The sequence below is a fragment of the Haliaeetus albicilla genome, chromosome 8, assembly GCF_947461875.1.
Source record: "Haliaeetus albicilla chromosome 8, bHalAlb1.1, whole genome shotgun sequence".
In the NCBI taxonomy this organism is placed as follows: domain Eukaryota; kingdom Metazoa; phylum Chordata; class Aves; order Accipitriformes; family Accipitridae; genus Haliaeetus; species Haliaeetus albicilla.
Genome location: NC_091490.1, coordinates 12,405,775 through 12,431,931, shown reverse-complemented (window position 1 = coordinate 12,431,931; position 26,157 = coordinate 12,405,775). Strand labels below are relative to the sequence as shown.

Below are 26,157 nucleotides of genomic sequence, written 5' to 3'. Positions count from 1 at the left end.
TTGCACTACGTGTAAGAAAATCAGAAGAGCTGACGATACCTCTGTTAATGTCATAGTGTGTCCTTTGCAGCAGATTAATGATTTCCACATCATCTTAATAGGATTTTTTTGTCTAGGTTCTGAAATGGCATTGATCATTTTGGAAGTATATGAACCTTGAAAAAATTAACACTCTTTTCTCTCAGAACAACCTATCTGTTTTCAGTAACAATGCTTGAAAAATTGACTTTTCTTCTGCCAGCATCCTCACTACAGTAAGACTTAACGCAGGAAATCTTTGCCCCAAGCAGATTTTTGACCTGGATAAGAGCAAGAGGTGAAGGAACATCAGGCATTCAGGAACCGAATGAATTATGAAGTCCAATCCCCTGCCTGTGCGGACACCAGATCATACAAGCCCTTTCATAAACTTACCAAGCTTCACCTCAAGTCATTTGTTTTGTACTTTCCTGTCTTCTTCGGCTTCCATCACAAGGCTGTTTTGGAGCTTACCCATTTTAAACGTTAGTGACCTTATTTTCATCTTCAGCTGGCTGTATCACGATAATACTCATTTGTCTTTTGTGCCTATTTGTTCATTAGCTTCAATAGCTCTTTCCTTTCCATGCTGCATCCCCTGTGCTGTATGTGGACAGAGCAGTCACATCTGTTCTGTGCTTGTGCTTGGCAGTGCTAAACAATATGTGCGTTTTTGGTTTAGCTGATGGTGGAAGGCTCTTTTTCATCATTGTCCTGTTCCCTACATATGTACCAATTTCTTTTCAGCTTTCTTGACATACAGTCACAAGAATTGTATGTGCTCTTTGTTCTAGATGGAGGAATTGAAGTATTCCAGGCTCCTTCTGCAGTGGCATTATTACTCATTATGAAGGCCACTAAAAATTTTACTATTCCCTTCAATGCTTTGAAATCTGAAAATTGGTCTGATACAGTAGGATAACATCAAGATAGATATGTACGTTAAATAATGTGGTAGGAGTAAACAAGATCAGAGGCTTTTGAAACAGTGAAGTGCGATTTGATGTGCTCTCCCATAAGGCTGCCAGCAGCTCAAGGCAGTCAAACATGCCAGTGGTGGCAGGAATGAGCAGTGGGTGGGGAGGAGGATTGCTGGCAATGGCGTGGCTGTGGATTAACTTTTCTCTGCAAGTAGAATAAAGAGAACAGTAAGATGGCTTTATAAAAGCAAAGTGCAGTCACTGCATTTAACAGAACGGTTAATTAATTAGTATCTATGACAAAAGACAACAGGTCAGTGATGGGAACTGTGCCCATCATCTGCAGTCTTCTGGAGTGTATGTTAGATCTTCACCAGAAAAAACAGATACCCTGCCTTTTGGGACTGCAATGTTGCACAGAAGCAATTAGCCTAGATGACTGCTCTCCTATTCTTTTTTGTTAGAAACAGCAATCTCCTTGCTGTCCCAGTGGAATGTGAGCAGGAGCATAATTGTGCTAAACTTTGGCCAACTGGCAGAGTTGCTGGCTGGCATCTTCCATGTGAGCTAACTCTTTCTGCTAGGGAGGATTGGATCCTTTCTCCTTCCCTCCTCATCTCATTTTTTATTTGCACAAAAGGCTTTGAAAACTCAGGCAGTAATTACAGTCTGCTTTTGCTCACCTTCGTCATGTTTCCAAATACCATGTAATCTCATCTATTTGGCTCAGTGCTCCCTCAGAGGCCTTGAACACCCCACCTGGCTTTCGGTAGGAAAAACTAGCTGTAATTCAATCTTGCATCTTTGACAATAACACATAAAAACCAAACTATGACATTAAAATTATGTTAGGAGACTGGTTTTTAAACTAACATCATTCTACGCTGTCTAGAAGTCAGCTTTTCACCCTTGCATAATTGTGTTTTGGTATTGGAGGGTTCGGTGAACAATGACAAATTTTGCATGTTGTCTCATATGCTGCAACATGAGGCAGGTCAGGACAAAGTTTCTGCCTTGTCTGAATTTTATAGCTGCTTCCCCCCCCCCCCCCAAAAAAAAAAGGAAGCCAGTTATTTTTTTGTGTGCATGTGTGTTTTTTGTCTGAAATGTTTGGAGAACCAGTAGGAAAGTCTGAGGATTTTGTTAGAGCAGGCAAACTGATTTCTTTTTGTCTTTAAAGTTTATCTCAAAACTTTCCAGTCCCCATAATGATTATTTGCATTACATAGGTAAGCTGTTCAGGACACTTGGTTGGACTTCATACATGTCAGAATGTAGTCAGTTAGCAGGAGGGAGTGAGCTGATATTAAATCAGTCTTTGATTTTGTGCCTTGGTGGTGCATAAGCCCAAGATATTAACGACTGCAGAAAGGTTAAACTTTACGTGTCTTCCTGTTTATCACAAAGGTACAGGGTACAAACAGAAAGCAGTCTTGGCAGGCAACAGGCTTGCAGAATCCATGTGCTGCTTATCTACAGTTGTGTTTGTACTGAAATTTGATTACCATATATGAAGGTAAATACTTGAGAAGCACAAAGAGTCTGAAGGGTAGCTCTTGTTTCCCAACTACAGCAGACTGGAGCTTGGGTACTTGGTCACCTCCTAGCAATGTTAGCCCAGTGTGAAAATGGTTTTAAAAGAAATAGACCTGTGCAGAGCTTCAAAAGATCATCTATTTAATTTTCCCTCTTAAAAGTAGGTACAGCTGTGGCTAGATCATGCTTAATAGATGTAAACTTGTTCTTGAAAATAATACAGTAAAATCACAAACCAATTTAGTTGATGCAAGTGCTGTAACCCATGTCCAGGCAATACTTCCAATGTGTAATAATCCCAAGCATAAGAAACCTTTTTCTAATGTTTAATTTAAGTTTCCTTTGCTGCATTTTTAGGCCCAGGGCTACTACTTCTATTTACCAGAGATATGGAGATACTACCTTTCTCTTTTGCAGTAGCCTTGTAATATTTAATGGCTTATCATGTCCTCTTTCAATTTCTCTTCTCTAGACTAAACAAATTCATTTCTTTCTAGCTTTCCTCAGAGATCATGTTTTCTAGACCTTAGATCCTTTTCACAGCTCTCCTACGGCCTTTTTCCACTTTGTTCATGTTTTTTGCTGAGGGTCAGAACTGGGCACGGTCCTTGAGTTGATGCTTTCTGATCCTGAATAAAGTGGAGTATTTAACAGGTTTTACAGCTGTTGTAGTTACATTTTTCAGTCATGGTAAGATATTTATCTTTTCTGCAATAGTATGACAATGTTCTGTGTATGAACCACAGCACAGAGTGTGGAGGCCTTTTAAGATATGTTGGAGCAGCTGGTCCAGCTCTAAATAGAGCAGCGAGCAGGCAATGGGAAAATGCCTGCACCGATGAGTTTAAACAACCTACTAGGTATGGAGAGCAAAGAGGGCAAGAAGGCTGATGATGCTCCAGAGTGCCTCAAAGGTACAGAGCAATCATTCCCAGGGGCGGAGGCTGGGATACCTGGGATAACTGCTACGTGGCCTATGGGCGGGTAGAGGTTTTTTTGTTTAGTGGACTTTACCTGGCACTTCCTTTTCTTTGCTTATGTAATAAAGCCTGTTCAAAGGCATTTTTTGGAGTGGTTGTGGCATTTACTGCCCCTTCCTGTCAGAAGGAAGGACCGTGATTTGCACCTCAGGATCCTTCTTGCAGACCTGCAAAGCAACAAGTGATTACACCAGCTCAGTAATGGACAAAACCCAAATGGTAGAGTTATTAGGAAAGGGCAGAGAACAAAGCAAAACAGTGTTGTACCGCTGCATAATTCAGTAGCATCTGTATAGAGAATGCCCAAGAACTTGAGTACTTTTCAACCTGAAAGGGACAGCTGTAGGTACACTCAGGGTCTGTAGGCATGAATAGCATGGGAGAAAATGGATAGGGATCAGTGGCTCACTGTCACTTCCAAGAGAAGAACTAGGGGTCTCAAATGGCAGTGGTAGGGTGCACTGACCAACCATTCTTCAGTGCTAAGTTGTCTTTACCACATTGTCTGATTTTATTTTAGACCATTTCTGCAGTTTGCTAAGACCAACTTGATTTTTGGCCTGATCTCTACTGTTGAAGATTTTCTTCTTGCAGCCATCCATTTTTTTGGCTCGTTTGTTTGCTGATTTAGGAAAAGAAGTATGTTGGTTGTAGGATGGGGTTAATCCTTATTAATGCGATTTCTTAAATTTCGCAGCTGCTTGAGGAATCTTTGAGCTGCTTGGATTTTTGACAGAGGATTAATGTCAATAAGAAATGTGAAATCAGGACATCACAAACCTCCTCATTCTCTATGCTATCACACCATGCTGTTCCCCAGAGAAGGGAGGCAAGGGAGAGAACATACATCTAGGTCTCACTAGGGAAAAAGGAAAAGGTTAGTTTAGATGTTCTCTCTGTACTTTTAGAAATGCCTCTATCAGAGCTAATTATTCAACGCTAGAGTGCTTTGGTTTCAGCCAATTTCAGCCATTTTATTAATAAAAGTGGTAGATTTTTGTGCCTTCTGTCTAACTGTGAATGCTTTTGAGCATAAGCAAACAAAAGATAGAAGTCATGCCAGAACAAATAAGTTATTCTTTTGTGTGGTTAAAAACAAAACAAAACAAAAAAAAAACCCCCAAGGTTGTTCATGCCCTTTTACAAATGCAATGTGCAGGTTATGTACAAAATTAGGTTCTAGCACTGTTTGGGTTTTTTTCTTCAGCTTCCAGTTTTCCTTCGCTACTGATTCTCCCTAACTAAAGAAGAAACAAAAGGGCCGGGCAGCTTAAAGGAGGAGGTGGGGGAGGAAATACCTGAGAAATAAGCCCACAGTGGAGTTTAGTGGCTGCCAGTCTGCTTTTCCTTAGTGTCATGATTTCTAGAAACATGGTGCCATCTTTTCCTGTTCTCTTTCAGGGACTTGGCCATGTCTTTCTTCCTCCTTGTTAAAGCCAACGGCTATAAATCAGTTTGTTTATTTTACTTTCTGTCTGCTCTGGCTTACTCTCTTCTACACATGTATTACCTTGAAAGCAGCAGGTAGGACTAGGGAGCAGATTCTAGTCAATATTGAGTGTCTGAAATTGTTCAATAGCTACCTTGAATAGCAGCACTGCTAGCCTAGGATTTGCAAGATATTTTGGGAAATTAGTGCTGCCAATGTTGAATACCTCAGCATACATCAAAGAGGAGTATCTGTGAATGGATCTGTGTGTCAAGGACAGAATGCAAATGGTCAGAAAACTTGGCTGGGGAGCTTCTGGCAGGCTAGTTCAGCCTTCAAGGTAGAATGTTTTGGGGTCACAACTCTTCTTACTTGTCAGGGAAAAAATAACTGGAAAGGTAATTTTTTGTTGTATAAGCCGGAATCCCCTAGGTACAAATATATATCCCACTTTCTTATGTGTATAGATTCCTGTTTAAGAACAGTTTTCTGGCAGTACACTTCCTTTCACTGTGTGCGGTGACAAATTGTGTTAGAGATTTTATTAATATCTTTGTATAAGGAATACAAGCTTGAGAGCTGGAAGAGATTTGACTATACCTTGTAATTATCATATCCAGCGTTTAGTCTATTTAGATGTCATTTGCTGTTTTATCGGGGTATACCATTCAAACTAGAGATTTTAGATGCGTGGTATTTGTCTCCCAAATCATGCAGGTCATAAGTATGTGCCACAAGCACGCCAGTGTCTCATCTTTTCATGGCTGTCTTGTGCTATGAGGCTGCATTATGTCTGTTCTGGATTTTGGGGTGGGGTAGAGAAAGTGCTTAAAATTTAAATCTGAAAAATCAAAACTCTCCCTTTACGTGCTGTTTGCCCATAGAGCACAAGCGTATTTCAGTTCTGGAGCTGTGGTTGTCGGTGAAGCTAACCTGCGTTTAGGTAGCTGTGAGAGATGACTTGGGTAAAATGCAGCATCCTGTATGCAAGCTGCTCAGTAGATACAAAATTTAAGATCATTGAGAAACATTTACTTTTTCTGTTTGACAAACTCCCACGCATTCCTTGGAATGTATTTTAGGTGCTCTGTAGAGAACATTCCCATGGCCTGTTTGAGGCATATCTTGATATTTCCTGAAGGGTCCTAGAATATGCCAGATGCGCTTCAGAGCTGAGACAGAACAGCCATGCTCCTGGAGAGGTCTGGCAGACAGCGTTTCCCTGTCACTGCTGGACATCGGTTCTGGCCTGCTCTGATTTATTGAGATGGCAAAGCGCTTTCATAAATCATGAGCTTACAGCATTCATGATTTCTTAATATTTCAAAAATGGAATTACCTTCAAGATTTATGGGAGCTAAATATCCTCTAATTTGCTCCTTTTTTCCCCACATGGATAAAATATTTCCCCCAAAACTGTTTGTCCCCCTCTTAAATGAAGCAAAAGTATGAGTCAGTTTCCCTAGCTCTGTGTACAGTTGTGTTAAATATTACCAAATAATAGTAGGTGGTCTAAGGCTGTTGTGTTCTCTGCTAGAAAAATCTCTACATTGACTTGTAACAAATAAAATAAAAAGGCCAGTGGTCATTTCACCCTTCTCTTTGGGCATCACTTTGGTCCCCTGGTTGTCACATGCAGAAGGGACACCCTGGAACCTCAGATCAGTCCTGCTAGCGCTTCAGCTGATTATGGGAACTCCCCTCATGTTGCAAAATGGAGTGGTTTGGACCGCTTAAAGAACCACCATCAAGGGTATTAGCAAAAATGATTTAATAGGAATTTATATAAAAGTGTGACCTCACAGAATTCGATGGCAAGGTTCACTCTTACTTAATACGTGGATGAAATGTACAAAGGAAAATTAAGTTAGAATCAAACTAAAACTATGAAACTGACAATGCAAAAGGTTAAGAGAGAAAAATGCAAAGGAAAATTGGGTTAGAACTGATTTATTGTGATTGGTACAGAGGTCAGGAATGTAAAAAGGTAAGGCAGACCCTCCCGTTGAGTCATAAGGTTCAGAGAAGACCCCCTTGCTTTCTAAATTCCTGTTGGAGTCTAGGTGCAGATGGATCAACTCCTAGTCCCAGACTTGGTCAACGGTTTATATCTAAAGGGATTATGAGTATACTAGCAGCCTGAGATTCATTCACAGTCAAATAAAGTTCGCAACAGTAACTTATATATAGATTTGAAAAGCAATATCTGTAATATACTTGCTGTAGAATATTCAGGTTACTACACACACGCATATGGACAAAGACACTAAGAGATACACATAAGCAAGTAAAAGAGGTATACCTGTTAAAAATTCCCGTCAAGTTCAGTGACAATATTCACATCAAATGCTTCAGCATCTTTCTCAATGGGCAAAGGGTTGAGCCTCAAGGAGCAAAGAGAATCAGCCCAAGTCTCGTCGGCTTTTGGGGACAGACCTCTGATCTTCGCAAATTGAAGAGTTTGCGAGCTCTGAGAGGCATCCCACTCAGAGGGAGATGCTGGTCACAGCCTGTTGTGGTCCAGGAGAGCTCAAAGGGTCTCACTTAGTACCGCTCTTTACAGGTTTGTGAGATGATTGGTTTTAGTCATCAGCAAATTACCGGGATCCCGGCTGCGCTGGTACTTTCACATGAGTTATGATTTAGATCAGGAAGGCTCCAGGGCTACCAGAGAGTGACTTAAGATTCAGATACGGGATGCTCCAAGGCTGTCAGGAGAGGACCGAGAGATGTCACAAGGTTGTCAGGAAATTATCCCTCCTCTTGTCCCCAGCCTCTGCCAGGCAACAGGAGTCCTTGGTACAGTCAGTGCAGCTCCCTATCTTAGCCATGCAAGAATTCTGGTACAGTCAAGGGATGCTTAACTGCCCAACTCATTACACTTATGCTAAGGCCTAGCAAGACTTCCCAAGTTCATAGATCAACCCAGAGAGGGGGAAGAAATGCACCACCACACTTCGGGGCCCAGGGAGTCCCAGGAGGATATGACCTTCCTCCTGGTTTTACTAGGCACCTTGTAAGGGGCAATCTGCATTAGGGAGAGACACTCCATACTCCATATCAGACTACTATGAACTGTCTTTTCGTGGTGTATGACTTGCAAATAGGCCAGTTAATTGCATCTATAAATAATACCAACTTCTGAGTTAGGCCTGACCTTACAGCCTGTACCTTCTTTCTCGTGCAGTGCTCTTGAATAGGTGAACTGAACTGGTTAAGTTTTTTATTTACACTATACTACTTTGTAGCATTGTTGTAGGGAATCCTCTTGATTCTTGAGAGGAGAATAAAACCTGCTCATATATGCATTTTCTGAAGCACACAAGTTTTTCCTGAAGATGGCATGCCACAGCAGCAACCACGGAGTAGCTCAGTGACCTAACAAACCAGCCCAAAGGTGCTGGTGAGCCCTAGGCAATGCAATCGTCCTTCACTGCGGCTGCTGCTTGGGCAGAATGGGGACCATTCTGTGGGACCTGGCTTCTGCCATTACTTCAAGTGGTAGCTGTAGAGGAAGAGCTGTGAACATCTGTGCTGTAGCCATTCAGGTTATATAAAAGCTCTTGCGTTGTATGAGAATCCTGCAAAGATTCCTCATATTGATGTTGGAAGGAGGTGGAGAGAACTCCTTGGAGACCCAGCAGTGTAACATAATACTTACATTTCAGTGCACCAAGATGCTTGCAAAAACATTGAACTAATTTGTCAGGTTATTGAAGTTTTTAGGGTATTTTCAGAGTATTATTGTATCCTGTTTTTTTTTTTTTTTTTTAATAGGCCTGTGGGTTTTTGTTTTTTACTTAAGATCTTCAGAAGCTCTAATATATCTAACACATCTTCCCCACCTTTTCCCAGATAAAGTTATATATATCCTTTCGGATCCTCAGCTCTGGAAAAACATTCCTTTCCTTCTAGATCAGCCATGTAATCTGTGCATCCTGCTTTTATGGTTATAGATGATCTTATTAAAGTTTGCATGAGTGGATGTGAAGCGGTATGCATGGGTGAGTTTGAGTCTTCTTGTTTTGTTAAATACTCTTGGTCTCTCTTCCCCCTTCCCAGAGATTTCTGCAACCTCCAAATTACTGGGCATCTGTGATAGGACTGTACTTTGAGCAGTTTATACCGTCCTTTCCTCACTGTGCTGCTGTCTGAAATTGCTGCTCTGTGCCTGGCTGTGGCATAGTGTAAATGAGTTTATCTTAAATCAGGTAGTTCAAGCCCAAAAGTTATCTGATTGCAATAGCATGGAGCTGCATGCTGAGTGCAAAAACAGCCTGAAGGGAGGGTTAAACTGGTGCCTTACATCTATCCTGCTACCAGTACCTAGGTTAGCCCGGCTGTATCTATTTCAGATACGTGTACATTGCACTTGCAGTATGGCTGTAGTGGAGATGTACTCTCTGAATCTGAACATGCAATACATTTCTTTCTTCATTTCTATAGCATAGTGTGATTGATTTTGATCCAGAACATCCCTGCTGCTGTTGTGATAAGATTGAATGAACAGATTTGTAATAGTATTAGCATATTTTCTAGCAGTGATCTTGATACAATACACTCAGAAACAGTTCCATATGAAAGTTAATATTTCTGTAGTTTCTTTTGCTAATTGCTTCCTTCTATCTGGCCGCTGTACTAATTCTTTCTAGAAGAGACAAATTTTTAGTAGCTGCTGTGTTTGTCTGTTGGCGGTGTAATTAGGATAATGTATTCCCATAATGACACGGTTAAGAAGGAGTAGTTCTCTCTTTTGTAAGTGATTTTGGATAGATTGCAATTGTTTGGTTTGGCAAGGACCTCTCTTGAATCATTTATATGTTAATGAATACAGAAGAAAACACCTACATCTGTACTGAATTTCCATTCTCTGTAAACTAAATGCTTCTTCATGATCTCCTGAACCATTCCTTTCTTGCCTGTGTTATGATAGCTGCTGCGTGTGAGTGAGGCAGAAGCAGCCATGAGAGCAGATAACCCCAGCCTTGCTTTCCACGCGCATTTGCCCAGTGCATTCACACCTGTGCAGAGCAGCACTCCTATGTGCAATGAACAATATAAAGGCAACTCGGCACCCCTTCCTGACACACTCGCGTAGACAGCACATGAATTGGCTTGTGCTTACAAAGCTAGAAGTACAACTGTCTAAGCTCTGGTTGCAATTTACATCTTATTGTAGCTAAATTAGTAGCCAAGCAGTAGTGGGGATGTTCTAAATTGTTGAGTGGAAGTGATTGCCAGGCTCACGACTTGAGTGATTTGAGTGTCTTCATGGCACAAATTCTGAAAGATTTGTTCCACTTCCAGCCGCCTTTGGGTAAAAGTAAAATCCTCCATGTTACTGTATTGCCACTGAGAATGTAGAATCAGCACTTAGGTATGGATTCTGTCAACCTCCCTACAGAATTTTTTCCTTCCTAGTTCAGGAGTTAATTTCTTTCTCATTCTGGTTTTCTCAGGTTCTCGAAGCCGGCACCAATGTTCTTGGATGATTCCTTCAGGAAATGGGCACGTATCAGGGACTTTGTACCCCCCTTTGGAATTAAAGGACAAGGTATGAGAAAACTGTGCAGCTGTCGGAAAAGAAGGTGGCTCTGCAGATGCTTGCCCATCTTGTTTTCCCATTTTGAAAGCTCAGGTGGTCCCTTCAGGTCAGCCTTTTTCCCCTGTTCAAGAGAAATACTGCACATGTAGCTCTCAGAAACCCAGAAGGGTTTTCACAGCTGGAACATGGACCTCAGAGGGTGGTCTCAGGGAGGATGATTTAGTACATGGGGAGAGTCAATGCAACAGTGGCAATTTAGACCTACCACCACTTTCTGGAAGAAACATTTTGACACTGACTGCCATAGCATCTTGTAGCATCTTTTCTGACAGCAGCAGAGAGTCCAAACTGGTTTAAAGTACCTTTAAGTCAGTAATTCTCTAAAGAACAAGAAGGACTCCTCTTTCTGAGTTTTGGAGCCTTGGGGTTGACCACTGATACAAACCTCCATTTTCTTCCCATAGCATTTGGTCATATAATTATTTTATAGTTGTGCTACTTGTTGACTTGTATAACAAACATGAAAAATCTATTCAGATGCTTTGGTGATGATTTGTAATATGCCCTGTCCTCCACCTGGAGTGTGGCAGCAAGGGCTGCATCTCAGGTGTGCTGTGGGAGAGCAGGAGTGGTTCTGGTGGTGATGAGATGGAAGCCAGTAGCCCACCCAACCAATGGTATATTTTGTGGGTGACACAAGCTCCTTGCTATCCCGCATGTGCCACCAAAAAGGCCTCTCTGGGTGAGTGGTGGTGGAGCAGAAAGCTTATGCTCACCGCAGTGATTTGCTGCAGACTTCCTGAAGTCTGATGTATTTATTAAGAAGTGTTTGTGTCATTGCATCAACTTCCAAGATTTTTTTTCCACTGACAAACTCAGGACTACAGATGGTCCCCATAGGAATTGAAATACCTGGTGGAGAAAGGACTGCACCCACAATAGGCTTGGGTCTGTCTCTCTCCCTGGAAGCAGGTGTGTGGTAGTTGTCAGAACAATCTCTGATCAAATCAAAGGCCCTACTGACAAATTTCTTTTGGCTTGCATCAATTCCCTTCTTTGTTTTGTGTATGTCCATTCCTTGTCCAGTCAGTCTTTTGGAGCTCAATAGGCAACTAATTACTGTCCTCTAAATCAGCCAGCAGAGTTTGCAGCAAAGAAGTAACAGTGGCAGCACAAGTGGAAGGGTGCATTGACCACAGGAGGGCTTGTCCCCTTCTAACAGGCATACAAGGTGTACAAAGCTAGGGCAAGCTGCCCGACCAATGTGGAGGTGGGATTTGCAGATTACACATGATGTCAGCTAGACCTAATAAAAATCATTCTGTTAAACTGAATCCAAATGGAGAAATTCACCAAAAGGGGATGACGGAATGGCTCTGGCAGCCTTCTCTCTGGGTTTGTTGCCAGCTTGTATCACCACTGCAATGTTATGTAAATCTGGTATTTTATATTGGATTTCCTCAGTTAAAAAGAGAAATGAGAAATTGCCATTGTTTAAATGGCTGTGAGCTGAAGCCATGGGATGGAAACCATTGAATGGGTTATTTTTTTAATGCCCTCCTGGGACTGAATTTTGTGCCAAGTTTCAGTCTGGAGCAAGTTCTGTGTGTGGGAGGGTTGAATTATAAATCTCTGTAGCCCAGGATTTCTAATGGCCGTGCTGACAGGCTGTGAGTCCTAGCGATGCGAATGGCGCCCTTTCATGTTACACATCACTTGGAATTCTTGCATCAGTCTTTTCTGGCTGTCCCACGGGATGCATTCTGGCTCAGCTGAGTGATTGGATGATGGGATCAGCACCTCATTAGGGCTTTCAGTCAGGGCAATCTAATGATATCCAAACAACTGACCCAGGCAGGCAGCGTGGAGCTCAGTCACTTGCTGGTGTGAGATGAAGACTATCAGAGCTGGGATGTGCATGGGAAAAAGAGTAGTCGGGGTGACTGAGAAAGTGTAGAGAGATGTGCTTGTGTTGAAACAGACGGGGCAGGAGTTTTGCTCTACGCGCTTCTGTGACACCATCAGCTGGGATTTCCGACGAGCATCATGCTGGGAAAGGCGGTCGGCGTCTATAGACACTGACTGTAGCTGGCCTGGTGATGGGAAGATTTTGCTGAGAACTTCAGTGAATATCACCCAGCATTTTCAAGTCACTGTGGTCTAGTCCAAGTGCAAAATGGCTTTTTTTTTGGTGTGAAATATAGCTACAGGATGAGCTCACTTTCAGCAGTGCTGCAAGTTTCTAGAAAATAATCTGTGGTAGCTTGACACTACTAAAGTTAGAATTCAAGAGATCCTTAGCAGCCTGGAGGCTAATCCACCATTTCTGCTTTCTCTTGTTAAAGTTTCTTTCTGTTTTTCAGACTTTTAGCTAAGTTTTTCTTTGCTTTGTCTCTGAAAAAAAACCTGAACGAAGTCCTTTTTCATCCATCATTTGGTGTTTACTGGTCCAAGAAAGAACAATTCCAAGATTACAAGACCAAGTCTTGCAATCTTTAGGGGAAAGCAGCTTTTGAGGAGCATTGTCTACTGAGCTGCACTAATTTGGAGTAACACATCTGTATAAATTACATGTGAAAGAGTAGAAATGGCTCAGGAATTTTCAGGGCAGGACTACTGCTCTTTAAAGGCGATCATATCAAGCAGAAGGCAGTATGCTGATCATTTTGACACAGTTCATCAGGGATCTTCATTTTCTTAAAAAAGAATCTGATTGCAAAGACAGTTCTTCCATCTCCAGATGCTAAAAAGTACTCAGTGTAATGTAGAAAGCTTAACTGTGTTTCTTCATGAAAGAATGCTCGCTCCTTTTCTCCATTGGTCATTTTCTGATTTGGCCATTAGCCCATGCAAGGGGGTTTTCTGATCAGAGTGTTCCACTCTCTCCAAGAGCATTTGTGTGTAGATGCCTTCAAGGTGAATATGGTTCTGAATATGCAAGTTTCTAGACTTTCCCCCAATGATGTTGGTTCCAAAATGGACTATTGCAGTAGGAATAATGCACATCTCAGATTGGAAACTGCTGCTGCTATTGTTAGTTAACCACCTGAGTGATTACTTGTCTGCTAAATGAAAGAAGCACAGGAATAAGCAAGTGGTGACCCTACTGCTTTATGAACAGGACTTTCTGAGATGAGGCATGCAGTAGGAAGTCTTATGCAAATTCTTTGAATAGTGGTCTCTGAGTGTCCTCTACAAGGTATTAGAAATAGATGAAGAGGAGTTTATGAGGAGTGGTTGCACCTTTTTCTTAAACTGTCTTAAATGGGTGGAGAGTTTTAGTACATGTTGTACTTGTTGACTCTGCCTCTGTTCAAAGATCTGGACCAAGGATTGATCCTTATTACTTGATCCTAATCCCCAGTGACCTGGGACAAAAGCAGAGCTGAGCACCGTCAGGAGTGTTGCAGCCAATACATCAGATCAGTGTCAGGTCAGAAGGTGTCTGCATTCATCACGGATGTCTGTAGCCCTTTGTGGGAACTCTAGCTTTCTCTGTGTGCAGAGAATAGGGAAAGTCATAGCTATGTCATATTTCTGAAGAGGTGTAAGTATATTAGGTTTTGACACCCCAAAGGGTCACTACAAGTATGTAGTTTGGCCTTCTGTGTAACAGTGGCTCTAGGTTTCACCCAGTGACTTCTGCAGCTGACTATGAACGTATGAGATTATCTTTCAGAATCTGAAGCAAGATTTTCTAAATGATGAAGAATGACCATGTCAAACAGGCCAGTGTCATACTGGACTGCACTTACTTTAAAAAATGAGACTTTTAGTGCCATGTTGAGCTTGTCTCTACTGTGTGACTTGACAGAATCTAGAAAAGGGATGTGCCACTGTGAGCGCTTGGAAATGGTGACTCCATCTCTATTAATAAATAAAATGTTTGTCCTGTGGTCCTGAAGGCAGTTGAGCTCATTGTTCAAACAGTTTAACTCCCTGCACCCCCCAAAAAGAGTGTGACTATATCTAGGCTTCCTATCAAGAAAGGTCACTGGCCTGTATTAGCCTGTGACCCCATGAATTCATGAGAATTAGAGAGGAGGATATTTTTTGGCCCTGATGAAAACCATCGGGGCTTGTGCTAAAATTTAAGTAGAATGGACTCGTGTAGGACAGCGTGGGCCCGTGCCCTGCTGCTGATTGTTTGTTAGTGTGTATGTAGCCAAAGCAAGGGATGTCGTTCAGGAACACAATGAAGTTAGTCAACTTTAAGAGTTGTTAAGAAGATCAAACTGTAACAAGAAGTTGGAACTCTAAAAGCTACAAATGTCAAGATGTCCTCTGGGGGACAGCTCAGGCTGCCGAGCACCCTCCAGTGTCCCAGGCTATTGTTTTGTCATTAGCTGGGGTGTTGGAGTGCCTCCCACTTTTCACCATTTGTGAGGTTCTAATTTGCTTGTAGGAATTCTTCTTTCCCAGCACCCACCAAGGCTGCTCTTGCAGCTTTTTCAGTGAAGAGCAAGGAGAGTGCAGCAATCTCAGGCTCTTAAATTAGTTACATGGAGATTATTTTTTTAATTGAAATTGAAATGTCTTCTTTTGTATTTGCACCCTTTTCTAGGAGTGCTTCTATCAGTGGAACTTGCAGAGGTATGAATATGCACATACCATCCATATTGTTGCAGAGATCCTCTAGCGTATGCACTGCTTTCAGGGTTAAATTTGTCAATGAAAAAGCAATGGAAAAACTGTTTATAGTGTTAGTGAGATTATTAATCCCAGAGGGCCTCCTCCCCAAATTTACCTCTGTAGCTAAAGCAAAAGGAAAGAGTTATTTGGAGAAGGGCAACAAACAAGACTGGAGAAATACCTGACTATTAATAGAATTGCTCAGTACATGTGGCTTAAAGAATATAAAAGGCTTTCATAAGAAAGAGTAGCTAGTATCTGGCATCCTCTCTGTGTAATGAGGATGGGAGAGTTGCTGCAGTTTTTTTTTTTTAACTTAAGTGAAAACATATGGCACAGCATACACTAAAAAAACTAAACAGACATGATCCATGTAATACCTCTTCCATGCATTTAGTCAGTAATTGTGTCATTGCTTAGCAGTAATTATAGGTCTTCTACCTTTGTTCCTGCTAGATTGTTTTAAGCAGAGAGGCTGCTTTGTTGGCCCTACATCAGTTTGTCTTTGAAGGTGATACTTATTTCTTAGGGACTGACTGTCTTGTCACCATCTCAGAATTTGCCTCCCACCAGGAATCTAGGCAGCAATATCTCCCCCACGGTGATAAGAAAATATTAAGAACATGTTTGAAGTGCTACAGTTTTATCAAATATAGTATGTACTACTGGCCAGGAGGCTTTGTATTTTCATCTTTTACAAGAAGGGCACCTAGAATTGGTGACATGTTTGGTGACAAAGAAATCAAGTCTTTGCACAGAGCACTAGTGCTAATAGATATATTGTGCAATGGTTAATTGTTCTTGTACTCATTTTATTTGGATGTTTTCTTTTGTGTTAGTGCTTCTGGGAAGAACCATGGTTCAGTGCTGCTTAGTGGTTTCATTAGTCTCATGGGGGAGAGGTCATTAATCTTCAGTGAAAATGTTGAGTTTTGAGGCGTGCAAAAGTTGGCATATCAAAATGTTATCGGGAGAAAATCTCTTCTTTTTTTCATGCGTGTTCTTTTCCTGCATAGCTTTTTCTTCCACATCAACTTTCTTGGCATGAGCAATACTTTATCTCTGAGAAAACATAGTCACTTGGACACCACAATTGAAATTTACAGCTGACCCAAAGAAAAACTATTAGAAAAGTAAGTCTTTTCCAACCTACTCTTCCAGCTCTTTACAGAGGCTGGATTACCACATGCAGACACCTTCCCTACTTTTGACTGGGTCTGCTTGATAATGAGGTGTCTCTTTTCTGCTTTAATTCTCCAACCTTGTCCTTATTTTGTAAGCTGTACTCTGTTGTACAGATGATTTTCCTACTGTGAGCATTTTTTTTTCTTCATGTGTTCTTCCTTTAACAACTACGCAAGAAGCACAAGCATGTATAGCTGTTAGTTCTGTTCAGAGTAGGTATTAACAAAAGATTGTTGTTTCTTCTTGAGTTTGAAGCAAATTTCTGAACTAGTTTCCATTAGAATTTTACATTTGACCAAAATTGGTAATAGTTGCCATTATCACATGGGAATATAGCTATAAAAATATTGCTGTTTCCCCAGGGAATCTAGCTGATTTTATAGCCTCAAGAAATTAAATAAGAGGGTTGAAGGGAAAAAAATTAAAAGTTTCAGAAGAGGTAGAGGATCAGCTTTTCATTGCTGAATAAAGCGTCTAAAGGGAGGTTGTATTGTGAATTTTGAATTTAAATCAACTCTCACTCTTGAGCTCTCTTCATGAAAGTACAACCTTCCAGTGCAGTGCCTTATTTCAATCAAAGTCGATGCTTTGCTGTTGAATGTGCTTAAAGAATAGTCTTTCTCCCAACCCACTGAGAAGGGAAAGGTGCCTCAGGGAGATCTCAAACCCCAAGTTTGCAGTTAACTGGGTGACTCCATATTGGAGTTCTTCCTAGAAGTGTTGAAGTGCAATTGAGACATGGACATTATTCCTATCTTTTACTTCCTAAAAGGAAGCGCGGGTCTCCTCTGGCTCTTCTGTTTTGAAGTGCCACATCTTAATGCTTCTGCAAGGGTCGGGAGAATTAGAAATCCCCGTAGTAGTTACTGAGTTTTTTGGCCTTGAAGACATTGCCTGGCCACCTGTGAAGGGGCATCAAAAATGCAGTAACAAAGGGAAGAACAGCCCTCCATAACAATTGTATTTGTTTCCCCCCTTGTCTTTGGACAGCACATTGTGAATCTTTCAAGGACTGTTTTCGTTTGACATGAATTAGCCTGTTTCTACAGGCTTTATTGCTTCCTGTGCATCAAACTTGAGTTTGGATCAAAATGGTTAATGCTTGGTTATTGCAAAACGTTGCCCATTTTTTTGGCATAATTGTTTTTTAAATTAATGTTCCAACTTTCCAAGCCCTGGGATTATGTTGGGAACTAAGCTCTTATTCTGAAAAAACAAACTCTTGGTTGTGAAGAAAAGCTTGAAAAAAAAATCCCTGAAGGGTTCAAAACTACGATGTAAATGAAGAGTCCAAATGTTATGTATTTTATTTATATCTTGTTATAAAAAGAGGCCTTAAGGGCTTTCTGGAGCTTACATTTAACACATGCCTGGTTTTCCTAAAATTGTTAGGGAGTTACCATGTACCTTCAGTCTTTCTTTTTTTTCTTTTGCTTTGTGTTTTGCGTCTATGCAACACACTATATGCCTCTTGTCTTAATACCATTAAAAATCATCAGTGGGATATTGGAAGTAGTGGCAGTTTTCAGTCCTGTTGTTAGTAAGGTATATCATAAGTAAACCACCTAAATCTGGGACAGCTAATGACCTCAAGAAACCATTCTCTTGCATTTACACACAAGGTGTGATTTGGGGACACATTTCCTGCAGTTTGTAGTTCACTGTCTTTGAGAGCCAGCTCACACGTTTGCAATTTGCTTCAAAGTTCTGGAAGTCTTTGTAGCTGCTTTCTCCTGCATAGACCTCTCAAAGTTAGCTGATCAATAATAAAAAGAAGTGGTGCAGGGAATGTCAGACTCATTTTGAGACCTGTTGTAGTCACTGGATTCCCAGCTTCACTAAGATACAAATAATGTTGTATGTCTACAGCTGCACATGGTGTTTCTGGGAGAGAGCTGGAAGACAGAATATGTGGCAAGGCTTGGGTCCATGGCTTTGTGCTGGGCACCAGGGTGGCAAATCCATCTGTGAAAGATCACTCCTCAGCTCCCGTATGGAGCGAGATCTTAAGGAAAAAAATGTCAGAGAAGGAACTTTATACAGAGCTGAACTTTTGGATAGTGGAAAAAAAAAAAAAGTATGCACTGGGTTTGTGCTTACAGCTTGTTTGTAAATATTGCGATTTGTCTAATCCATAGGATTGGTAGTGTTTAGTTTACTCTCCCCATGAAGCTGACACACATGTGGCATTCTGTTATTGTGGGATAGGGACCCATATGCAGAGGAGACTGGCATGCTTCAGGGATGTCTATCAACCTCACTCTAGTCAGTGTATTCCCAAAAGCTGAAGCTGATGCCCCGTGTCCTGCAGAAGTGCTAGCTAAAGGTGTGGCAGCTGGGTGACTACCTGTGGAGATGGGCACTGACCATGGCTTGCAGGGCAAACATGAAGAACTGCAGCAGTACACTGTTCCCTGACCTAATGCATGATATTCAAATACCTACTGCTGGCAATAAGGGCATGTAGACTTGCTAAGTTTTGAGGAAGATGGCCAGTATGCACCATTTGAAAAATTACAGCCTCTTCTCTTCGCCATTTGAGAGTGCATGAACAGCCCAATTTGCCTGCTTTCGGGGCAGGCAGAAGGTAGACCCTGTGAGATGCCTGCAGTAAGCCCTGTGGAGTGGAAAGGTCTCCCATCTTTTTTTAATGATACAAGCGAGAAGCTTATGCAGTAGAAACAACAATGTTAAGTGTTGTTGACATTTACAGTTAAGGTCTCCATTCCTCCACATAAATAACAGAGAAAAAAGCTAGGATTGAGACTTAGGCTGGTTCTCACTGTGTGGTCACTGCCCGCCTAATTTCTAACTATTTACTTTTAGTTTTTCGAAATGTCTGAAAATTTCAGGGTCAACCTGAAGTCAGGATGTACTTGCATTCAGAGAAATCACGTGGTCCTGAGCTGCTTTTGAATCTTCTGATGTTATAAGGGAAAGCTGATAGAATATGTCATGATAACTCAGGATTCTTAGATAAATGTAGTCAACAACTCCTCTAGATGGGAGGAAAATGTGCAGAGGCTTCTTGCTTTGTTTGTATAGTAATAGTGTGTGCATAGTGGTTGATAGATGAATGGGTTAAATAATCTCCCACTCTCCCCAGTAATCTGATTTCTCCATGACAAGAAAAAAATATAATAAACAAACTACGGCTGCAGAAGACTGCAGTAGATTGCTTGCCCTGGTGATATGTTCATTATTTAATAATGGGAGAAAGTAAGGGTGAAAATGCAGGATATTGGTGTTCATTTCCATGAATTTATCATTAAAGGATGGTAGCAGACCCATGTGAAGAACATGTAAGCCAGAGCGCTAACTGAAGATGAAAGCCTTTGCAGAGGGCTCCTTATCTAGAAGTCAAAGGCTTTATTCTGTTCCTAGTTGTGTCACTTACTTGCCTTGTGACCTTCAGTAAGTTTGATTCTCTCAGAGTATGAAAACATTTCCTGCTTTCAGAAATTAGGAGAACAGGTGGAGGACCTGAGAGGGTAAATTCAGGAATATGCATATATGTGTGTATATGTATCACCTTATAGCCTTCGACTTGAAGGAGCTGTGTAAAAGCCACATGTTTACTGTTGGAATAAAAGTTCACTTGCGTAATACTTCAGCTAGAATTAAACAGCACAAACGTTCCTCCCTATATATAACATATGTATGTACACTATCTTCTTATGCCTACCATACAGATGGCTTCAGGTAAGCAGAACCACTGCATTGTAATTTGCTCTTTCTGACGTGAACTATTGGAGCTAACAGGAATAAAAAATGGGCTGCCAGTGAGCTGCTGTGGAGATGTTAGCTGTCCTGGGAGTGGCACACATCTGTAGCCTTAAGGATGGTGGCACTGCCATTGCTGTTTAAACAGCAGCATCCTTGAGGAAGGATTTATTATTGATAACGACTGCCTTGAATCTTGTGAGGATGAGTAGGAGCAACAGTACATGTGAAGCGATATTGCTGTTGGGTTTACGCAGCCTTCAAGCAGTTACCAAAACTGTGGCCACTGGATGGCTGTTGGATGATCTGCATCAGATGAGTTTGGTGTTTGAATTCAGTTTCCAGCGGGAAGTTCGTATGTCACACAACGTGCAGCTAATTAGCACCTGCTGGGCTGCCTCTTTGGCAGCTGGGAAGAGATCAAAGATTAACTGCTTCTCAAAAATGGATTCATCTTTTATCCATACTTGTTAGGGGAGGAGAGTGACAGGGAAGAAGTGCATGGTTTTGCCTGAGCTGTTCTGTTCCTGCCTGCTCAGTATCCCCTGCTCAGAATCCCATGGAGAGTGCGAGGTAGCCATGGTACAGTGCTGCCAGCCCTCCTTGTCCAGGGTAAACATGACATACAGCTGCTGAATCTGCAGGAGCTGCCACTGTGCCAGCAATGAATGGCAGATAATAAGTTCTGCTTGATCTGAGCTGACCTTCCATGGAGCCCTGCAGGTCTCTGCAACATGGTCTCCATGGTTCACGTTTCTGGGCATATGGTGCTGAGACATGTCTGCTGGGCTGATTTGCTGGGGTTCTGCACTGAACAAAAGTAGCTGAAACTTTTCCAGACTGGAAATGGCCCTTACAGAATTAGAGACCTGTTTGAATGGGGATGTGTCTGAGCTAATGAATTCTGTTATACCTGAGCTGGCTGTGTGCCTGTGCCCTGGAAGCAAGAGGTGAGTGTATGCATACCTGTTGCTTGTAACAGGAAGGATTTTTTCCTTTGTAGTACTTAGAACATGTATACTCGGGACCCTCCTGGCCCCTCCTTGGTGCACAGATATACAAGGCAGAGCACAGCCAGCACTGTGTCTGTTCCTCTCACTTGCTAAGCAAGAGAGAAGTTGTGCCTGGGCTAGCATTGTGTCTGCATCCATGCCATGGTTTCTTTGCAACCTGGGTAAACCGTCTGGGGGAGAAAAAAAATCAAAACAAATTGTTTGCATAGCTGTTACCCTAATAAAACAATCTTTCTTTTAAGCATGGGTTCATGTTAAAGCAAGGGCTGTATGCAGCTGGTGCTTTAGTAAAAAAAAAAAAGAAAGAAAATAAAATCGATGGATGAATGGAGAAAAGCTGACAGTTACCAGGCACAAAATGTGCTCCCCTGAAACACTGATCTTGAGTTGCTCTGTTCTTTGTTCTTTGCTGTGTTCAATATAGTAGGTCCCAATCATGAGCTCTATCCCTCTCCCTTAAGAATACGCCTACTCCAGAGAAACTTGCTGCCCTGGGTGCTGACTGTTCCCACTGCCGTCCCACCCCAATGGAGGGGTTCAGTGGCTGAGGTGCAGCATACCAGATCTGCTGCTGATCAGATTTGCTACTAAATCAGGTAATGGTTTAGTACAAGTTGTTCAGAAGTTTAGCATCAGTGTGTACAACGTCAAAACTGGTTTGGTAGCCTTTCTGCCACTGTTCTGTAGAACAGTTTTTTTGAATTTGCCCAGAAGCTATGGCATGAAGATAGAACATGTTAGTTATTGCCTAGATCATGGGGGTACCAATCATGTTGTGCATACACTGGTGCAGTCTCAGTGGCTTGGGTCTTGAAGACTTGGCCTTTATTTTATCCTTGAAAAACTTGCTTTTAGTCCCTGACAGATAAGTGTTTAGCCAGTGACTGTACACAAATCCTGTTACTTGAAACAGGAAGGAATTTTTCTTTGTAGCATTTGTAACATGTACTTGCATCCATTATTTTCACTCAGTACATCGGTATATAAGGCAGACTGTGCTCATCACCCTTTCAGTTTCTCACTTACCCTGAAGAAAGCATGCTCTATCAATTAACTTTACATAGTGCACCTGCTTTCCTGGTGCCTGATTTTCTTTAGTCGTAGTCTGGAGATGAACACTGCTTTGTGTCCTGCAGGTTGCTATCTGTGATTGATAGTAGTCTTTGCAGTGGTGATTTCAAGTGGCCCTCCACCTTGACCCAGCTGTGGTAAAAGATCCAGTCAGTGGTTCCCTATTGTAAGTATCTTCACTGTCTTGTGGAAGGTTGCAGACCAGCCACAGCAGCATCCTTCAAACCTTGCCCCAATAAGATACAGAAGCTCCTACTGAAGGAGGTTCTGTCCTCCCATCCTGGTGCTAGTGAGCAAGGTGCCAAATGCAAGTGTCCACCTGAGCAGCAGTGTATCATGCATCTTCTAGTAGAGTCCCAGCTCAATCAAAAAGATCTAGTGCCTCTCCCCTGCCCAGGCAATTAGCTGTTCCTTGTAGTGCTTGTGGCTCCTGCTCCTGGCTTCTGATGAGGGTGCTAGACTAGACGAACTGGCACTGAGAGCATCTGTGCCACCTTCATTCCTGCTGTGCATCAACACTTGGCAGTGAAGTACTTTGTCTTTTATTGAGCTTCATTCAGCAGTTTTAAAAGGTAACACTGTGATTTGTGCAACTTCCAGACCTCGGGGATGCCATGTGTTGTTGGACTGTGGGGGCTGCTGAAGAGATATGTCCCATTTGGCCATTCATAATCTGTACTGAATGTCCTATATTGTTGTTTGTTTTGTTCCTGTTTTCTCTCTGGATGATGGGAATGGGGAACATCCTCATCCCAAATGCTGCCATATCCAGTCCTAAAGTAGTTGTATTTCATTCCTGAGCATTCACTATGAAGGCATTACTAATTAGCTGGTAAGATGAGAAAAACAGAATTATTTGAGTGCATTAGTCATTGAGTATTTGAGTGCATTCCTTTAATGTGCTTTTTAACATAGTGTAACGGATGCCCTCCAAGTAGTGCGGGGTGTTAACTTGTGGGTGGTAGAGCAAACCTGGCATAAGAAAAGCTTGGTAGATGGGAGGTTGCAGCCCTTGACATGCAATCCTTGATCTCTTTTCTGAGAGTGTGGGAATACAACCAATGTAACATACACTGTCCAGTAAAAGTCAACGTATGAGACAGACCAAGGAGAGGACTGTGGCATGGTACCATTAGAGGTCACAACAACCTACTGCTGTTGCAGCAGACTTAGGGAAATAGCATTCCTGTTGGAGAGGGAGGCTGCTGCCAATGTATTAAAAGAAATTCTTCAGATGAAGGAAAATTAAACAAAAACACGATTTTGCTAACAAAGTAAGTTGCTTTTACCCTACAAATTGCCACTTTCCTTACTCTGCTCCAAAATAAGATCTTCTGAAAGTAATCACAGTTCCCAGCTTGTAATGGTTGGCAGGGGCTATCAGTAATGCCATGTCAAAAACTTCCTCAATCTAAAAATAACCATCAGAGTTTTCTGTTTATCACCTTAGTCTGCCTTCTGTGTCTCACCAGCTTGTTGTCAGGTTCAAAGGTGTTTGGCACATGGCCTGCCTTGAGCTTGTGTGTTTGTCCCACACCCTTGTCCTGTAGTTTCTACAGAGGGATATAGTAAATAAGAAGAGAACTCTTTACTTGAAAGGGACTCCCCTAACTGTGCTGATTGCAGTAAGTAGTGTCTATCAGGAAAACTATTTAAGTTCACTGTAAACAATTGCTTGATGTCAGTCTTCTCAGTGTTCCTGTGTCATTTGTAATCTTTCATAAAGAAATGAGACCTACTTATGCCTTTTGACTGGTTGACAGATATATTTAAGGGAAGGATATGATAGATATTTACAGTCTCCCAAGGAAAGTGGAAGGGGACTAATTGTTCACAATTTTTTTCAGTATAAGTGAAGCTCAGGGAATCCATATTCAAAATCAGGAAAGGGAAGTGATTGAAAGTCCATATGGATCCAGGAGGATTCTGAGCTCATGGAAGAGAAATCACTGAGCATCGTGGTTGTCAGATACATAGAAGCTATACCTGACACATGAAATCCCTGATTTGAAAATAATTAAATGGTGGAAAAGAATTTCAGGGAAATATTATGTCTCTTTGCTTTGTTCTTATGCTCCTCTTAGGCATCTTTTTAAGGCCACAGTTACAGTCAAGATTTGGAGACAGACAGACTGTTTGTCAGACCCAGTACAGCCATTCTGAAGTTACTGGTGCATTTATAAGTCCAGACTAGCCAAAGCATTGCTGCTTTTTGGCCCTGGATGGGTCATAGTAAAGGAGTTTGGACCTTTATGGGGGAAAGAGGTAGAAAAACCAGGGACAAAGGACAAAATCTAGGAGGAAGCAGACTCAAAAATTTCTATAGTCGGTAGAATTACTTACGTGTAATCATTGTGCTTCTACAATTTAATACGTTTAATGTGTGTGTGTGTCTACGCTTGCATAACTTACACCATCTAGTTGTTGCAGCGTTCACTGGGTGTCAGTGTAGGTTGAGGTTGCGTGGGCATTTCTTTAAGCAACTATGATGGTTTAATTGGATTCTGCCATGAAGAAAGCCAGACTGAGGAGCTGAACCTAAACTAAAAGTAAGCCAGGAAAATAAAGCATTGGTTTTAACCTGGTTCTGTTCCTGCATCCAGTTCGCTGCTCAGCTGCATAAAAGCTTGTCTGAAAGCAAGCATTGACAGTGATACTGGCTTTTTCATGTCTGAAGTGTTTGTGAAACTGCGATCTCAGGGAAGTGAGTATGAAACCACTGCCTTAGACTGTACTGTGTTTGTTCCCTGTCACTCTCTCTGTGCAAGGCATTTGCACACTGCATCAGAATTTGGCACATAACATCTCTTTGCAGCCAGTGCATGAAGGTCATTGTCTAGAGAATATGGGGATATGCAAGTTAAAGTGTTTATTCCTAATGTGAACCTTATTTCAGTTTCTCCGAGTAACCGCTTCAGATGCTTTACATCACTTTGTTTTTAATTTCCATTAGAAGTGAGAACTTGTCCCTAATGTCGTCTTCCTTTCTCCCCAGATAATCTGATCAAAGCCATCCTGTCAGCAACCAAAGATTACCGTCTAACTCCAGTTCTTGACAGGTAAGATGAGACCTTTTAGAATAGAAGGAGCAGAAGTGATTATTTTCCACATGTCCTAAATAAATTTCACTAGATATTTTTGCCAGAAATTATTGCCAGTAAATGTGGCTGTGCTTTGGAGGTAGATCAGGAGCTGGAAACTGTGTCCTCTTTCCAGTAAATCTGTAAACTCTGGAGACTTCTGTTAAGTCAAACATGAGTAGAAAAAAGCATTTACCTTTTGACTATTTCCTAATCTTTTGTTTCATATGGTGTTACAATACACCCTCTTGCCCCTTTTTCAAATAAGTAAATAGTAGGTTTTCAATAAACACATTATTCTCTTTCAGCCTTTCTGACAAAGCAATAGGATCACAAGAAACTCTTTGAGGGAAAGAAGGGACTGGCTTGTTTTAACAATGTTTCACTAATACCTCATTCACTAATACCTCACCCTTAAAGCACGAATGTGTGATTGTGTTGGCCAAGCCTGTGCCAGGATGCGACAGCAGTCTCCTGGGTCCTGTGGTATTTGAGTTGATGCCTTTAGAAGAAGCTCCTTTGATTCTTCAGTCCTATTGTAGAGGTTGCTTCTGAAACTCACTGGCATGTTTCCAATCAGCTTCCCAGTGATAGTCCTTTAGTCTTTCCTGTCCTTGCTTTTCTGTCATTCCTTCCCTTTGCCTTGCAGTTTTGGTTTAGTGCCACCTCCTGGATTAGAGGTAGTTTCTTTCAGAAGCTGTCAGAGGTTTTTATTGGGACATGATCTCTTTTGAAAGTCCTGGTACTACTTCTTTCCAAACAGTGGTACTTTCTTGAATCCAGGCTAACAACACAGTTCCTGCTTTCTAAACACATTGGTTTTATTTCCTGGCCCAGCTCCCCTTCTGCCTGCTTTTCCATGACAAAGTTTGTAAGCTTTTCCAGCCTTTCTGTAAGTCTCCACATCTCTCATGTTGACTGTAGAGCTTGCCTGCTGTAGTTAGAGTTGGGAGTTACTCTCTATGTGAAAGTTGATTCTTAGTTTTTTGCAGTCTGTGTGCTAATTTAGGTTGCTTTGAAGTTTG

At 41.7% G+C, this 26,157-nt stretch overlaps 1 protein-coding gene across 8 annotated transcripts in view; it reads left to right on the top strand.

Moving 5' to 3' along the window:
• ST3GAL3 (ST3 beta-galactoside alpha-2,3-sialyltransferase 3) overlaps nucleotides 1-26,157 on the top strand; it is a 194,293-nt gene that overhangs the window by 106,155 nt on the left and 61,981 nt on the right. For all 8 annotated transcript variants that reach the window (XM_069788930.1, XM_069788926.1, XM_069788932.1 and 5 more), the window contains 2 exons: nucleotides 10,343-10,437; nucleotides 25,048-25,111. In XM_069788930.1, coding sequence (XP_069645031.1) covers nucleotides 10,343-10,437; nucleotides 25,048-25,111 — 159 coding nt within the window. The remainder of the gene's footprint in view (nucleotides 1-10,342; nucleotides 10,438-25,047; nucleotides 25,112-26,157) is intronic.